The sequence below is a fragment of the Chinchilla lanigera genome, unplaced genomic scaffold (genome assembly GCF_000276665.1).
Source record: "Chinchilla lanigera isolate Chin_1 unplaced genomic scaffold, ChiLan1.0 scaffold00012, whole genome shotgun sequence".
NCBI classification, from domain to species: domain Eukaryota; kingdom Metazoa; phylum Chordata; class Mammalia; order Rodentia; family Chinchillidae; genus Chinchilla; species Chinchilla lanigera.
Genome location: NW_004955413.1, coordinates 33,157,882 through 33,174,855, shown reverse-complemented (window position 1 = coordinate 33,174,855; position 16,974 = coordinate 33,157,882). Strand labels below are relative to the sequence as shown.

At 44.4% G+C, this 16,974-nt stretch overlaps 1 protein-coding gene across 6 annotated transcripts in view; it reads right to left on the bottom strand.

The window, feature by feature from the left end:
• Positions 1 to 16,974, bottom strand: part of Mov10l1 (Mov10 RISC complex RNA helicase like 1) — a 66,041-nt gene that overhangs the window by 34,042 nt on the left and 15,025 nt on the right. For 4 of the 6 annotated variants that reach the window (XM_005379538.1, XM_005379540.1, XM_005379543.2 and 1 more), the window contains 6 exons: positions 16,684 to 16,868; positions 13,554 to 13,697; positions 13,054 to 13,286; positions 12,489 to 12,621; positions 10,927 to 11,118; positions 8,659 to 8,773 (listed from right to left, as the gene is read on the bottom strand). In XM_005379538.1, the coding sequence (XP_005379595.1) occupies positions 8,659 to 8,773; positions 10,927 to 11,118; positions 12,489 to 12,621; positions 13,054 to 13,286; positions 13,554 to 13,697; positions 16,684 to 16,868 (1,002 nt within the window). Of the gene's footprint in view, positions 1 to 8,658; positions 8,774 to 10,926; positions 11,119 to 11,799; positions 11,825 to 12,488; positions 12,622 to 13,053; positions 13,287 to 13,553; positions 13,698 to 16,406; positions 16,463 to 16,683; positions 16,869 to 16,974 lie in introns of those variants that run through there. The other 2 variants (XM_005379544.2, XM_013511370.1) reach the window with 2 other exon arrangements.

The window sequence follows — 16,974 nt, the reverse complement described above, 5'->3', positions numbered from 1 at the left end:
TCACATCTACGAACAAGAGACTTACGACAAGTGTGTGAAGACCATTCACTGGGGAAAGAACAGTCTTTTCAACAAATGGTGCTCAGAAAATTGGGTACTCACATGCAAAAGGATGAAGCTGGACCTTCACCTGAGCAAATACAAAGATTAAAAATAGACTGCACACCTAACTGAAAAGCTAAAACTAGAAAACTTTTAGAAGAAGCCATGAAGAAATGCTTCACAACAAGGGATTTGCCCGTTTCTCATATATGACATTAACAGCATAGGCAACAAAGAAAATAAGCAACTGGACTACCTCAAAATTTAAACATTTTTGCCAGGGATATAGCTCAGAGCCTGGCAAGCGCAGCTTCCCGAGTTCAATTCCTAGTACAAAAAAAATATAAAAATCTTGTGTACCAAAACATACTTTTAACAAAAGGATACTCTATAAAATGTAAGAAAATTTTGAAAATCATGTATCTAAGGAAGTAAGACCTAGAATATACAGAGAAGTCCTACAACTCCACAACAACAAAAACACCCAATTCAAAAACTGACAAAAGGACCTGCAGACATTTCTCCAAAGAAGATACGCAGCAGGCATACACTCAACATCACCGATCATTAGGGAAATACAAATCAAAATCACAATGAGACACCACCTTGTCTTAGCTTCTTTTCTCTCGTTGCTGAGACGAGATACTCAAAACCCAGAATTAAGGAAGGAAAGGTTTATTTAGCTCAGTCTGTGGAGGTTTCAGTCCACACTCTGCTGGCTCCAAGGCAGGGTGGCACATGGCAGAGGGCAGCAGTTCATGGCGGCTGAAGACAGCAAAAGCAGCAAGAGCAAAAAAGGGCAGGAAGGGAAGCAAGTCTCTTTTCCTCCTTTATATTGTATGCCGGCTACCTGCCCATGCCCACACCATCTCAGTGCCCTCCTCTTGCACAGGTTTAGGATGAACAAAAACATCCTAGAGCAGGAAGGGCATGTCCTTTTCACCCCAGGATGCAGAACTGCTGAGTCACTTAGCCAAGCCTCTAGACTCAAGTTGACACAATGTATCAACCACCACACACCTCATATTCCAATTAGAATAGCTACTATCAAAAATATCAACAAAGAAAACAAAATATAAAGTGTTACTAAGAGTGTGAAGAGATTGAAACTCCTTGTGCACTGTTAAGAAGAAATGCAAACTGTGTGCAGCTGCTGTGGAAAAATGACAGTTCCTAAACAGAATTAGCATACGACCCAGCAGTTTCACCTCATATACCCAAAAAACTGAAAGCAGAGTCTGAAAGAGATTACATGTTCACAGCAGCATTATGCATAGTTAAAACACGGAAGCAGCCCATGTAAATACAGATGATGAACACATAACCGTAACATGGCTCATCCATAAAATGGAGTATTATTTAGCCTTAACAAAGAAAAGAATTCTGATACATGCTACAAGGTGGAGAAACCTTGATGTCATTACACTGAGTGAAATGAACTGGTCACAAGAGAATACTGTAAAATTCCACTTACATAAAGTTCCTAGAATCATCAAATGCAGATGCAGAAAGTATAATGGTGGTAACCTGGGGGAAGGAAATGAGTTGTTGTTTCATGGGGGCAGTTTCAGTTTCATAAGATGAGAAGAGTTGTTTTACTTTGCAGAAGAGCTGAACTTTAAGTTATGTATCCTTTATTCCATAGGGCAAACTACAGATCTTTTAAGAGTTTATTTTCTTGAAACAGCAGAAAACAAGGCAAATCCTCTAGGGCTTGCCTTTTTTAGACCCAAGAAAAAATTATATATGAAACCAAAAAAGATATAAAAATCTCCCAACTCAGCAAAAAAAATGACTATAAAAAAAACTAGGAATCAGGACACTTGCATTTGGGCCACTAGAAGTTCTGCAAGTTCTCAGTTATTGTGTGATAATGATAAACTGTCAGAGACAGTTAATTAATTGTTGTAAAAATTTTACAACTATTAATTGTTGTAAAAATTCACATCAGGTGAATCTGGAAAAAAATTATGTATTTGTCAAAGATAGTCAAGAAAAATAATTAAAAGATGCTTGTTAGCCTCTTATTTTTAATTAGTGAATATAAGTTTCCTGTTCTGACAATGCGTATCTAGAAAGATTTAAAACAGAAAAAAGTTGGGGTGTACAAAGCCACTCAAAGAGTGTGTTGCAGGAATCAGAACCATGTTAGGCTTCTTACTCGCTTCCTTGCTAGCTGTGTGCGTTCCTCTTAACTTTCTTTTATTCCAATCAAGATGTTTGGCTTTCATGAATATAATCACACATAATTTCTTCACTCTCCTTTTGAAATCTTCCCCTGCCAGTATTTTCTTTTGTTTGTAACTTACTAGGCAGTAATTAAACTAAAAATGTCCCCCATTTTTTCCCCAAATTGCCTATCTTATTACAAGGCAAACTTGTTCCATCTTTGTGTTTGTCCTGCATTTTTCCTTGGAAAATTCTTTTCCCAGGTATTTCATCTTCTGTCATTTTTTTTCTTCAAAATTTTGAATTTTATTATTTTACTGATTTTTTTTGTTTTTGTTTTTGAGATGGTCTCACTGTGTGGTTCAGGTTGACCTTGAGTTCACTATATAGCTCAGGCTGGCCTTGAACTCAGTGATCCCCCTGCCTCAGCCTTCCAAGTGCTGGGATTACAGGCATGCATCACCACTCCCGGCTCTTAATTTTAATTAGAATGAAAAAATACATTTATTTTAATGGTTATTAAATCTTTCATTTTTTGAAGTAAAATCTCCCTGAAATTATGTATATCCTGAAAGGGTAACTTATTTGTTACTTTTACCATGAATAATATAATGTGCAGTCATCTGTTCCTATGAAAGAATTTTGGTGACTGATGGCAGTGATGGTTGTACAACATTCTGAATATATTTATACTACTGAAAGTACATTGTATGGGTAAGATGATTCAATTTTGTTTGTGTACAGTGTATGATAAAAACCCTACACATATCAATCAGCTTTACTCCTAAGTGCCAAAATTGGAGGCAATCAAGATGGCCTGCAGTAGATGAATGGACAACTGGGATATACCCAGAAAATGGAGTATTTATCAGCACTAAACAATGTTTTGGAAAAGACAGACATGAAAAAACATGGAAGAAAGCTTGGGTCTAGATGTCCCCTCAAAGCTTCAGACAGTCATGGAGGGCAGGCTTTTCATAGGTGGCTGAATGTAGAAGTGAATGACTCATGCTCCAGGGCTCTTTAGCCTTAATGGGATTACCCTTAATGGGATTACGGGTTTGAGTGCTACACTCACCCTCGGGATGCAGCCTGCACACAACAAAGGGACAGAAAGAGTCTCTTCCCTGTTGCCTTCCTGTCTTCTGCCCACCATGAACTGTGCTGCTCTGTGAAGCCACCCTGCCTTGGAGCCAGCCGTTTATGTGCTGAAACCTCTACACACTGTGAGCTAAACAAAGCTTTTGTTCCTTAACTTTGGGTGTTGGGCATTTTGTCCCAGCAATGAGAAAAGTAACTAAGACATACATATTAAAAAAGTAAAAGCAGCCAATGTAAAAAGACTACATACTATGTGGTTCCACTTACGTGACACTTCAGAAAAGGCAAAACTAGAGAGGTCAGTCAGGAATTGCCAAGACTAAGGGGAGGCAGGAATGAAAACGTATCCCAGAGGATGGAGGGCAGTGAAACTGCTCTGTATGATATTATAATGGCAGATACATGTCACTGTACTTTTGTCCAAACCTTTGGAATATACAAGACGAAAAGTGAACCTATGTAAACTATGGGCTTTGGATGACTACTATGTGTCAATGCAGGGTCATCAACAAATGTACCATTCTGGTGGGAATGTCCAGAGTGGGGGCAGGGGCAAGGAGTACAGGAAATGTCTGCATTTTCCTGTTAATTTTTGCTATGAACCTAAAAATGCTCTGAAATAGTCTGTTAAAAGTGAAGGCGATAGTGTAAGTTTGTATTTATAGATCTAGCATTAAGTGCCTCAGGGTTCCACTCTAACAATTTCATTTTCTCTTAAAAAAAAAAAAAGCAACTAACCAATGAACCAAAACAACAGAACTTTTTTTACCTACACACACAGTATGACCCCAGCACGGCACATACCTAACTTCACTCTGTCTATTCAAACTCACCTTGCAGGTCACCCCTCCTCTGATCAGGCATCTCTGCTTCCACCAGCGGCTATGATTTTTAAGCTTGTATATGACTTAATTCTACTCCTCATTTTGATACGTAACTGTATGCTCCCTCCCATGACTTAACTGCTTGATTACAAAGATGTAACGTAATTTCAACTAAGGAGTCAGGACTTTCCCTTAGGACAAGACCTACATCCAACATGGCTTCTCTGGGACCTCCAACACCTAACACAACACATAGAATCAGCTCTAAAGACTGCTATTAAGTGAACGCGACAGGTCACCACCCGATAAAGATATAATTTCTTTTCTTTTTGGTTTTCTAAAATTATAGAATTTTCTAATATATAGCAAATCCTAGAAAATAATACTAAACACAGACTTTTTAAATGTTACTATATTGTCATATTGGACTCCAACTATTTTAAGCAAGTAAAACTTTGCCAATACCATTGAAGAAAGATATGAAGTAAGATTTTTTTCAGACAAAGGGTGAAAGAACTAATTATCCATAAGCAAGCATGATCAGAATGTTAAAGTCCTTCACACCTACAGGGCAAGGATCCTGAAAGGAGATCTAGTCTCACACAAAGTAGAGAACACCATAGGAATGGTAACTGTGGGCAAACAGCAAGTACTTACTTTCTAGGACACCTCTGAGAGACAAGCATATAGCCAGGCGTGGTGGTGCACGCCTGTAATCCCAGCACTTGGGAGGCTGAAGCAGGAGGATCGTCTTGAGTTCGAGACCAGCCTGAGCTACAAAGTGAGCTTAAGGCCAGCCTGAACTGCACAGAGACCCTGCCTCAAAAAGACAAAAATAAATAAGTAAGAGATAAGCATATAAAGTAAAAGTGGTAAACATGCGCCTTGGAGTTCAAAATAGGTATGTAGATCAAATTTGTAACTATATTAGCAAAAAATCCAGGACAAGAGGGCAGGAAGCAGACTGCTCTTCAGTGATGCAGTATGGTACTTCCTGAGGGCTACGATGAATCGAATTGGATGCTCTAAGCCTGCTCTTTCTATATGTATTTACACTGAAATTAATAAAAATTAAAACAAAACACTTAGTTCCTCAGTCACACTAGCCACATTCCAAACACTCTCTAGTGCCATGTGGCTGGTGGCCTGCACATCCAAGCCAGAGAGAATATCTCTATTGCCACAGGAAGTTCTACTGCACAAGTCTACTGCAGCAACTATGCATATTACAAAAGAGGAGCTAGGAGCCAAGAGTGGAGATGAAATGGGCACATAGCAAAGGCAGGAAAAGAAAAAGGAGAAGACAAGTGGAACGAAGAGAAAACGAATAGCAAGAGGACATACTTAAACTCACTGTGTCAATCATACCAGTCACACAAAATGCAAGCCATCTAAACACCACAATCAAAGGCACAGCTTGTCCAGTGGATCAAAAGCAAGAGCCATCAGATGCTCTCTACAAGAAACTGACTTTAAAGATACAAGGAGATTAAAAATAACATTATTACTCCCGTAAACTTAATCAAAGGAAAGCTACAGGAGCCACGATATCTTCAAAGCAGATTTTAGAACAAAAATATTACCAGAAATAAAACTACCATACATTTTCACATTGGTAAAGGGATAACCTAATCAAATGACATGCTGCAGCCATGGATATGTACATACCTAACTGCAGAATTTCACTGTAAGAAGCAAAGACTGGCAGAACTGCAGGAAGAGCAGCAAAGTAGACACTTAGAGAAGACTCAAACACCCCTAAGTAAACTTAGAGAGCAAGCAGAAAAGGCAGCAAGGGTGTGGAAGACCTCACTAACTCTACCAATACACCCTGCCTTACTGACATTTATAAAATATTTTTTTTTTTTTTTTTTGAGACAGGATCTCATTATGTAGTTCAGGCTGGCCTTGAACTCGCAATGATCCTCCTGCCTCAGCCTTCAAGTGCTGAGATTACAGGCGTGCGCCACCACGTCCAGCTTATAAAATAATTCTAAAAAGAGTATTTACCAAACCAGTTATTACAGACCATGAAACATTATTAGATGTAAAGAATTTAGGTCATACAAAGTATGTTTTATAACCAAAATGAAATAAAATTAGAAATCAATAACAAAGATTATGGAAAAATCTCCAAATATTTAGAAACCAAACATATTTTTAAGTAACTATGGAAAGCCAAATGCAGTGGTAAATACCTATAATCCCAGCTACTCTGTATGCTGAGACAGAAGAATGCCAAGTTCAAGGCTAGCCTTGGCAACTTAGCAAGACCATGTCTCAAAATAAAATTAAAAAAGACTAACCATGGGCCAGAAATCAGAAAGAAAGGTAGGAAATATTTTTAACTACATGCAAACAAATACAATGAATTAAAGAGTGTGGAATGAAGCAAAATTAGTACCTAGAGAATGTTTTCTAACACAAGAGTCTGTTGGAGAAAAGAAAAGATCTCAAAACAAATTTAGTTCAGTTTACTCCTTTAAAAAATAGAGCTGGGCATGTTGGTGTGTGCCTGTAATGCCAGCAGTCTGGAAGGCTGAGGCAAAGGATCACAAATCACAAGTTCAAGCCCATTCTCAGCAATTTAGTGACTTAGCAAGACCTTGTCTCAAACATTGTAACATCAAAGCCTGGTATGTACCTCAGTGTGAAGGCTTTAGATTCAGTTCCCAGTAAACACACACACACACACACACACACACAAACACACACACACACACACACACACAGGGATTCATTCTCTTAGAAAAAAAGCAAGAGAAGCTGGGCATGGTGGCGCACGCCTGTAATCCCAGCACTCGGGAGGCTGAGGCAGGAGGATCTTTGCGAGTTCGAGACCAGCCTGGGCTACAAAGCAAGCTCAAAGCCAGCCTGAACTGCATAGCGAGACCCTGTCTCAAAAAAAAGCAAGAGAAAACAGAGTGTGCACAGGTGCACACCCACAAATAACCAAAGTGATTACCAATGAAATGGAAAAGGAATGAGAGAAAAAGCACCAATTAAGCCAAAAGCTGATTCTTTGAAAAGACTGATAAAAATTTATAGACTTCCACGAGCCAGGTTCATGGGAATAAAAGACACAAGTTACCAATATTATGAATAATAATATGCAAATACATTACACAAATTGTTTTAAAGTGAAAAACTTCCACAGCTCAATGCATAACAGCAAAACTGAGCTGCTACATAGCTATAATGAAACCTGGCTCCTAATTTGAAATCTGCCCAAAGCAAGCTCCAAATACATAGGCTTCCCTGCAAGATTCCATCAGAAACTTAAGAAATTATTCCAATACCACACCGACTCTTCTAGGATTGCGGAGAGGAGCAATACCTCCTGAGGCAGTCATTATCCAAGCTCAGCATTATTCTGATCTCAACACAGAGACACTGGGAGAAAAGAGGACTGAAAAATCAACACCTCTCACGAATACAGGTGCAGAAATCTAAGAAAAAGTTTAGGGAACCAAAGACACACACCAATAGCTGACCAAAGGCCAGCATTACAGATCCTGCCTATCTTCACAGGTGAAATGAACACAAGGAACTCAGGACCAGGGCCTGGCCAGCACAGTGCCCGCCCACCCTCCTTGTGTCCCTCAGCTGGCTCCCCAAAGTCTGCCCTCTGACTGGCTCCTGCCCCGGCTCCCAGCTTCGCCATGGAAACCAGATCTTGGGGACCCTGCCCTGCCCTCTGCTTCTCCAGCCTCAGCCCTTTGATCTTACTGACGCCTCACTTCACAGTCACTCACTCACGGCTCAGACAACTGATCTCAAAACTTCCCCTGTGCCTCCCATCACTGGGCAGAGCTCCCTCTAGTGCCATGTTGTCAGACACCTCTCCCCTTCCTGGACTTCTAGCCTGCTGCCACTCCACTCAGGGCATCTCCCCGACTTCCCTGCAGGTGGTGCCAGCTCTCCTCCCTGCACCCCAGTGGGTCACACAGACAGTACAGAGTGACAGCAACAGTCACTACCTGCAGACTTTTTTTTTCCTAGAGACAGGGTTTCACCATGCTATCCAAGCTGGCCTTGAACTTGTGTTCTTCCTGCTTCAGCTTCTCCAGTGCTGGGATTATAGGCAAAGGGCCACTACCAGGTACTATCTTCAGACTTCAGGGAGGGTTATGATTCCTGCCAGCTAGTGCTGTGCTAAGTTTTTCTCCTCAGCTCTTCTCAACGGCAGGCCTGCCTGCCCCAGTGTGCTGGGGTTCTGCCTTGAAGGAAAGCCTCCTGCTCCTAACCAGGCTGCCTGGCCCTGTGAGGAGAGGCTGGGCTAGAGCAGAAGCCCCCTCCCTCCTCACTGACGCTCTTCTGGAGCAGTGTGGACCCCACAGGGCACTTAATCTCCAAAGGGATTCACCAAGGTGTCTTCCTGTTGTTATCCTCAAATGCCCAACTACCTGTGGTGAAGGTGAGCCACTGTGAGGTTTGAACCTGAGAAGGGTTAATCCTGTTTTCTTCAGAAGTCTGAAGGATGACAGGTAAGGATCATCCAGTCCTCCGACACTTTTCCTACCTCTGCAAGTAGTGGCTGAAAGGTTAGGATGTCAATTTTTTGTTCCACACATTTCTTTAGTCTATCTGGTATCGGGTACTGTGGAAGAAAACTTGGAAGTTGTCGTCTTGAGTTCCTTAAAAACATAAACCCACAAGTTAAAAGCAATTCCTAACCATCCAGGCATTTCATTTGTATATTTGAGTATAACCTGATCTGAAATGCTTGGGATCAGAAGCAGATTTTTTTTTTCACTTTAGAGTATGTGTATAAACTTTACCAGTGATGCATCCCTAACAAGAAATGCTCCAAAATCTGAAATTTTTGGAGTGTCACACTGGAAAAGTTTCAGATTTAGATGATTTCAGATTTTTGGATGCTCAACCTATAGTAGACACCCTCCCCCTTTTCAGAAAGACCAGAGTTCCTTCATTTCTCTGAAAGACCTGGCACACGAACTGCTGGCTTAGGACCCCACTCCAAGTCTGGATCCTCTCTCCAATCATGCTTTGCCTGGGCATGCTCTCACCAGAGCTGCTCCAGTGGTGAGGCTGGGCTGGAAAGTCCCGGGGGCCTGCTGGACGCAGGGAGTTTGAAGGCAACTCTTTTTAACCTTTTAACAAGCTAACCTCTTTCTGTTGTGCTTTTAGTGAGAACACGAGTATTAGAAACTGCACCCATACACAGGTGAAAAGAAGGAGGTCAGAGAGGTCTGTGTACTAACCTGAGTGAGGAAGCACCAGGCCCTTCCTCCCTCATGCTGTCCACCTGTCTCACTCTGCTGTCTGAGTGCAGGCAGGGACAGGAACACTCCCAGCCTCCTTTCACTACTGTCACCTGTTTGAATTCCTTCACCTTAGTGCTCAGCAGTGGTGAATAGAAACACAGCATCAACCCCAGAGCCACTCCTGATGGCACCAAAAGGCCAATGTCTCTCCTCCCAGACTTTGGGTCCACTCTGTAGTTTGTGGACAGGGGCACACCACAATACACAAATGAAGCTATTCAGAAATCAGAAGGTACTTGAACAGTGAGAGTTAAGTACCGATGACTAAGCAAATAAGGTGGAGGTGGATGGACTAGGGCAGTCACAACACTTGGCTCACTGGCCACTCTGACCACGTGGTCCAGGAGACATGTTTCACCCACAAGATATGGCTGCTGACACTGCAGGATGCTACAAAACTGGCAGAGAGGTGCTGGGAAAAGTCTGCTATGTGAAAATGCTCTTCTAATGGGGGAGCACGACTGAGGCTGGGGACCAGGCAGGACGTGCTGGCCCTGTGCTGGCTGGCAATCAGTGTCTACTGCTACCCATGTCTCTGAGCCTGCAGCACCAACCAGGACCAGGCACAATGGGTCATCAACCTGACTGCAGGAAACTAACCTCCTTGTCCTACAGACATGTGCCTACAGGGTCATGCTACTGTCCCAGGGAAGTAACTGGGGTTAAAACACTGACTGTTGCTCTGCCTACTTCATGCTTCTGCCGAGCCAACTGTAACTGCATGGTGACTAGTGTGTCTATAGGTGAGAACAAAGGTTCTCCCGAGTATCCTGGAATTGGGAGTCAATCATCAAAGACTCTCATGCCCTGCAGGCCATGCTGACCTCTTGCTCTTGGGGTTCTGCATGCCCCCCGAGCACATCAGGAAAAACCATGATCTTACACATTCCACCTCATCCAGTCCTCAACCCGCACCAGTAGGGACCATCATTCACACATGAGATTAAGCTTCTGAGAGGTTAAGAAACTTGCCCGAGGTCACCTAGCTTTTTGGTGCTTGATTCGTAATAGTCTACTCCAAGGAAAAACTACCACCCGAAATTCTTCTCTGTTAACATTTTCCCTTTGCTCTACAATTTGGTAGATATCCACCTGCCCTACGGTAACATGTGCCCTAAAAATCCGCAATGTTCCCATATTAGAAGAGTAAACCATCTTGCTCCCATGGTGTCTGGGCAACACCTGAACTCAAACTTTCAGTAGAGGCAGTGATGATGCCTCCAGTCCTGCCTTCACCAGATAGGCGAGGAAGGCAGCGGCTGAGGGAAATCCATTCTGTCCTGAGAGCCACCCTGAGGCCTCTGCCGGAAGGTCAGCCCCCTGAGTCCCATGGAAATACACTCTCACGCCCCAGCACAGTAAGAAAAAGGCTCCAACCCCAGCCTCACTCATCACTTTCCAGCCAGGGTGGTGGCCACGGACCGTGAAGACTTTACTTTTCTCTCATAGATAAAGCTGCCCTAAGTCTTGATGCAGCCTCACACTCATTTCACTGCAGGTACCTTTTCTGTGTGGTCACAACTGTTGTTTTGTGGGATGCTACTGCTTGGGAACTTCTAGGCTTTTTCCAAGAAAACGGTTCCCGGACAGCTATCAGTGCCTCCTCATCACTCACGACAGTCACTTCAAGGTATCGCCCAATGAGGAAGTTAGAAAAACAAAAGAGGAGGAGCTCTTTGCAGCGTCCAGAGGTTCTTGATAAAATAAAATGAAATTCAGTTTTGGTTATAAATAAGATAAATCCAACCTAATTTCTCTCTGTACATATAGGAAAATCACAGAGCTATCAAACACGCCAAGTAAATTTTCAAATGTAATTTTACTTTCTAAAATGAGCAACGTCATAATGTTTTCCCAAGATAAAAATCACTTAGAATATTCCTTTTTTCCCCCCCCAGTACTGGTGACCAATACAGGGCCTCTGTGCCACTGAGCCCCATCTCCAACTCTTTCTGAGACACGGTCTAGGTTGCCCAGGCTGGACTTAAACTTGTGATTCTCCTGCCTCTGACTCCTTAAGAGCTGGGATTACAGGTATGTGCCATCATGCCCAGCTCAGTATTTTCAAGTTTAAATTAGAAGTTACGTTCAAGTTATGTGACCAAAAAATGTGCGCTACCTTTTACTTGTTTTCTGCCCACTTCCAGCTGTGGCTCTAACCTGGGCTATCCCATGCACACTACACTGCTCTCACTTCCAGCTTCCTCATCCATTTCTATCTTATCGTAAGGAGAATACCAATTCAAGTGGGCCACATCTCTCATGGCTGGCTGAAGCTTGTTTACTGGCCACCCACAATTTGATATTGATGGACTTAGAGCAAGGCAGTGATTTAATCAAATTTACAGCTTTAAATTGGGCGTTGTGGCACACACCTGCAATTCCTGCACTCAGGAGGCTCAGGCAGGAGGATCACTGTGAGTCTGAGGCCAGCCTGGATTACATAATGAGTTCAAGGTCAGACTGAACTATATAGGGTAGTGAGATCCTGTGTCAAAAAAATCTAAATGAATGAATGAATGATTTACATCTTTAAAAACATTGAAAATTAGAAACACAAATGACTGATGAGAGTTAAGGGGGCCCAATGTCAAACTGACAGTGGACCCAGCAGGCTACGACTTTTGAGCAGTCTGAACAGTGGTGGGAACACAGGAGGGAGGGTAGGAAAGGAGGACCAGGGATGGGCTTGAAGGCTGGCTGGCGCCCAGGAAGGGAGGAAAGGATGTTCCAGTTTGGGATCTGCGCTGGAGAAGCAGCTCTGCTCCATCCTTCTCTCCTCTAGCCCTCAGCTCAATGTGCTGTGCCTTGGTCAGATGCCTGGAGAGAAGAGAGATGGACAGAGGCCTTGGGGATCACAAACACTATTTTCTTTGTAAAGACTGGTCAGTCATCTGGTGAAGATGAAGACAGACCACTGCTTTTCCTTGTGATTTGGGGGATGACAAACAGCCATGGATGCCTTTGAAACATCCAACCTAAGGGGACCACAAAGGACCTATAAAAACAAACATGCACAAAGGTCCTTCTGAAGCAAGCCCTCCCCAGCCCCTCAGTGGCAGACCTGGCATCACATGTCACTGCAATGAAGGTTCTTCCTCCTGGAGGAAGGAGCCCCCCAGGCTTGGGCTCTATCAGCTGCTTTTTTGATGGAGTGTTTTCTTTTTGTAGTCTTTTCCTTTCATAGGCACAGTCATCTGGGAAGGGAAATTTAAATCCAAAGTCAGACCAAAAGATGAATTATTCCCAATAATGCTTGCTGGAAAAGAAATGCTCACAGATACACAAATACTCAGGTGCACACAAATCAAATTCGAGATACAGCTGACAAAACACATGGAGAATGCAGCCAGAGGGAGAGGACAAAACCACAGAGCAGCAAGGACCGGAAGAGGACACTCCCTCTGCACTCTCTCTGGTCTGGGAAACAGTCACCACTGGAAGCACATGCCTGCCGGTACTTGTCATGCTGCTTTTGTCCTTCTCTTCAGCCCCACAACAAATAGTGGAAGGGTCCAAAGCCACAGAGCTCAGACATAAAGCACAAGCAGGGCACGGGCCCCACTGGCTCTCAGGGTCAAAGCTACCTCAGCCCCTGGCCCTTGCATGGTAACAGCTGAGCCATCTACCTGGACAGCCTTCTATGTTGGTCACCAGTTTGTCCTCTAGTGTTTCACTGGTTTTGCTTTCTCTGTCGCTATTTAATGAATTATTTCCATCTGAAAAAATCTGTTTCTTCTCAGGAATAAGAACAAAAGATGCTTCTTGGCCTATGTCTGGTGACTGAAACCTGAACTGCTGAGTTCTGTCCCAGCCAGCCAGTTTGCAGCTGATTAGGTCTTGAGGAACATCTCCTTTATTCCTGGAAAAAGACACAGTCACAAACAGAGACACAACTCTCAGAGCTGAAATGGTTAGTCACTTTGAAATACAGAATTCAATCTCATGAATGATAACTGCAAAGAACTTTATTAATTTAAGTTAAAAAGGATTTTGGGGTGAAAATTTTTGAAAAGATTTTTAGAGGGGAAAAAAATAAATGCAAAATACAGTTGGTTCTATAGAAGTCCTTGAATCAGTTTAAAAAGTACTGATGCCACTTCCTTTAAAACTTCCCACGAACACTTACTCTATCCAGATCACCAGTGTTTTACTTCCTCCTTCTTTCAGTGTCCCAAAATCTGTCATCCTTGTAACTTCAACACCACCTTTGTTCTTCAGTAAGTGGGTTCCACAGGACTCCTCGGGGGCTTCACCAACAGTAGTGGAATCCCTGAAGGCAGGAGAGGAAGGCATCAGGATATGGGGAGGCCTCCTGCAGCACCCCTGCTGCTCCTCTCTCTCCTGCTTCTGCCTCACTGGGGACACACTGGTGATGATCCACAGAGACTGCCACTGACCACAGCAGGGATTCCACAAGACCTGCAACTTCCAAGGATGGAAAGTCATCTCACAGAAGACGTCACAATCCCCCAGGGTCTAGAGAGATGAGGGCAAGGTGGCATTTGACCTGTTCCACAGGGGTTTCTTTCCTCTTCACCACTTCTCAGGCACGCACATAGGGAGATGACAGGGAGGCACTAGAGCTTGCTCATCAGAGATCCACTAAATTTGTGTTCAAGAAGTTTTCTGAACTACAGTCATAGGCTGCATAATGATGTTCCCTTCACAATGGACCACATATTCAACAGTGGGCCCGTCATTTTAATGAATGGAGCTGAGAAACTCCCATCACCTAGATTTCTCTGTGCCTTTTCTATGTCTGTTTATACTACCCACTGCAACTGCCTACAGGGTTCTATACAGTAACGTGCCCCCACAGGTCTGTGGCCTGGGAGCGGTGCTGTACCACACAGGCCTGTGTTAGTGCATTCTACGGTGTTTGCCTGGTAAGCGACACAACTCTCAGAAAATCGACCCACTGTTGAACCACACCTGATTCCATGTGAAAGAAATGGAAAGATTTCCTGTTTAAAAACTGAAGGTTCTACTTTCCCTCAACAGAGTCGCCAGCCTCCCTCTGTCCACATGCTTTTTCTAGGTCAGCCTGGCCCTGCCTGTTCCTTGCCTGCAGCTTCTGTAAGAAAATGAGGCCTCCAGAATGAATCTCTGCTTTCCAGTCCTGCCCAGTGACCCCTTCTTGGGCCCGCCTGCCTCTTGCTTTTTCTTCTTCACCCCCTGAGCAAAGAGGTAACACTTAGGCTCCCCACAAGAGCCAAGTAAAGGGATAGAGTGTGAAGAGGGAAGGGAAGTAGGAATGCCTCCGGGTTCTACGAGCAACCCACCCAGAGGGCAAGCTGTTAAAGGTGCAGGGGCTGGGAACTGGGCAGAAGTTAGCCTTGTGCATTACTCATGCTGTCCATCAAACACTAGGGGCCTGCAGCACAGGAGAACAGCCCCAGGCTACAAGCTACGTCCAATATCCACATCCAGAACCTGTGAGCCAGGGGGAGACAGGCAGATAGAAGGCAGGCCCTAGCTTCCCAGCCCCACTGCATTTTACTCTACAGTCAAGAAGGCTGAGTTGTGGTGAGGACAGACTGCTGTGGGCAGAGGAAGGTAGGTATGCAAGCTTCCATGCCTGAAGATTGCAGTCAAGAGAGCACAGGCACGCCCTTCAGAAGGTCATGACACCTAAGGATCTGCAGTCAGATCCTATGTCTATGGAGTGGGGCTTCACAGCACTTACAGGAGTTGCAGAACATGTAGGAAACTTGGGTCCTCAAGACTCAGGGAAGGGCCCCAGCCAGAGAACCAGCCCACTTCATTTCCTGACACCCTGCAGCCAGGAAGATGGTGCTGAATGGTGCTGACAAGAGCATGGGGAAAGGACCCAGCCTCCTAGAGGCCAAAGACAAGTATCACTAAGCAGAATAAGGGCACAGGGTCATTTCCAGTGCAGCAACACCTGTCGAGCCTCCTGTGCTTCCTTCACCTGTGTTGGTGCAAGCAGGCCCCACACACGTGCCTGTCAGATTGCACAGGGCTGCCTGCCATACCCAGAGCCTGGGTCTGGTGCTTGATGCAGGTTGGGGAGCCATGGAAGTGCTTTCTCACACAGCACTGGCATCTATGGAGGAGTGCGGGCAGTAAATAGAATACAAGATGTACAAGGAGGCTGCTGGAGGTTAAGTGCCAGTGGTATCAGTATGCAGGGCAGCACAGCAGGCAGGGCTGGGGATGCCACTCAGAGAGCTGGCAAGGAGGGCATCATGGTTTATACAAAGAGAATAGCAGACACAGGACATTCAACGGCTGAGAACCTCTATGTCCAACATGTTTTTAAAAATGTCAAAATACAAAAGAAATAAGAATGTACCCCAAAATGGCCACCACTGTTATGGCTTGAATAGGGGCTGTCCCTGTTGAGGTTCCATCTCTATGAGGAGATACCAAGAGGTGGGACAGGTGGTTAGGGCTCCACCCTCAAGAGTAGCTTGATCCACTCCCATGATGAAGGCTTTCACAGGTCATCTCCAGTGAGTCTGCATTCAAAGCCAGCTTGCCAGGGCTCTCTCACTCTCCCTGTCTCTCACTATGTGATGCTCTCACTGCCCGGGAGCCTGCCAGCAAGAAGGTCATCCTTAGATGCAGCTCCTGACTTGGGATCAAGCCATAAGCCAAAGTAAAGCTCTTTCCTTTTGAACTACTCCAGTCTGTGGTCTGTTATTAGCAACAGAAAAAGGACTAAGACAGTCACAAGAGTAAGGATTAAGAGAGACCCCTGAGCTGAGCATGGTAACTCACACCCGTAATCCCAACAGTCTAGGAGGCTGCGGCAGGAGAATTGCAAATTTGAGCCCAACCTGGGCAACTCAGTAGAGCAAAACTCTGTGTCAAAATTTTAAAAAGGCTGGGGGCAGAGTTTAGTGCAAAGGCCGAGTTCATTTCCCAATTTAAACCAAAAACCAGAGGGACCCCTGAAGCAGATATTCCCTCAACCACAGAGACTGAGACTCTCCAAAAGGCTTGTGCTCCTAACCTGTAACCTGCTGATCTGGCTCACTGATGTACTGGTGTGCACCTCACAACAGGACATGCTCCGAGAAATGGCAGGCTCAGATGTCTGTCCTCATCGAACACAGGGTTGTAAGAGGCAAACCGAGAATGATATTGCTGTGTGAATGACTTTATGGTACCAGCACAGTGCATGTAGCCCATGAGGACTGACATTCTTGAGCAGCGCATGACTGTGACACTGCAAACTACAGTCAAATCAGCCCCTCTGCCACCCAAAGAAGAAATGTTCTGATTATCACCTTCTCACAGGTGTTATGCAAAGTGCCCTCCAGATGTAGCACGACTGGCTGCTCTCCACTACCACAGTGTTGACGATGTCATATCTCCGTGGTGCATACCCCTTGGGGAGCTTCAGGGAATCCAGGCTGAAGAAGATGCTGTCCTCTATCACCCCATTCTTCCCACAAAGGCTGGAGATGCACACCTGCAAGTGCAGTAACTGAGCACTGTTAACAGCCATGCCAACAAGGGGCTCTCAACACTCACCTCTCTCTGCCCAGACCAGGCTGGCCTGGCAGACTCAGCTGCAG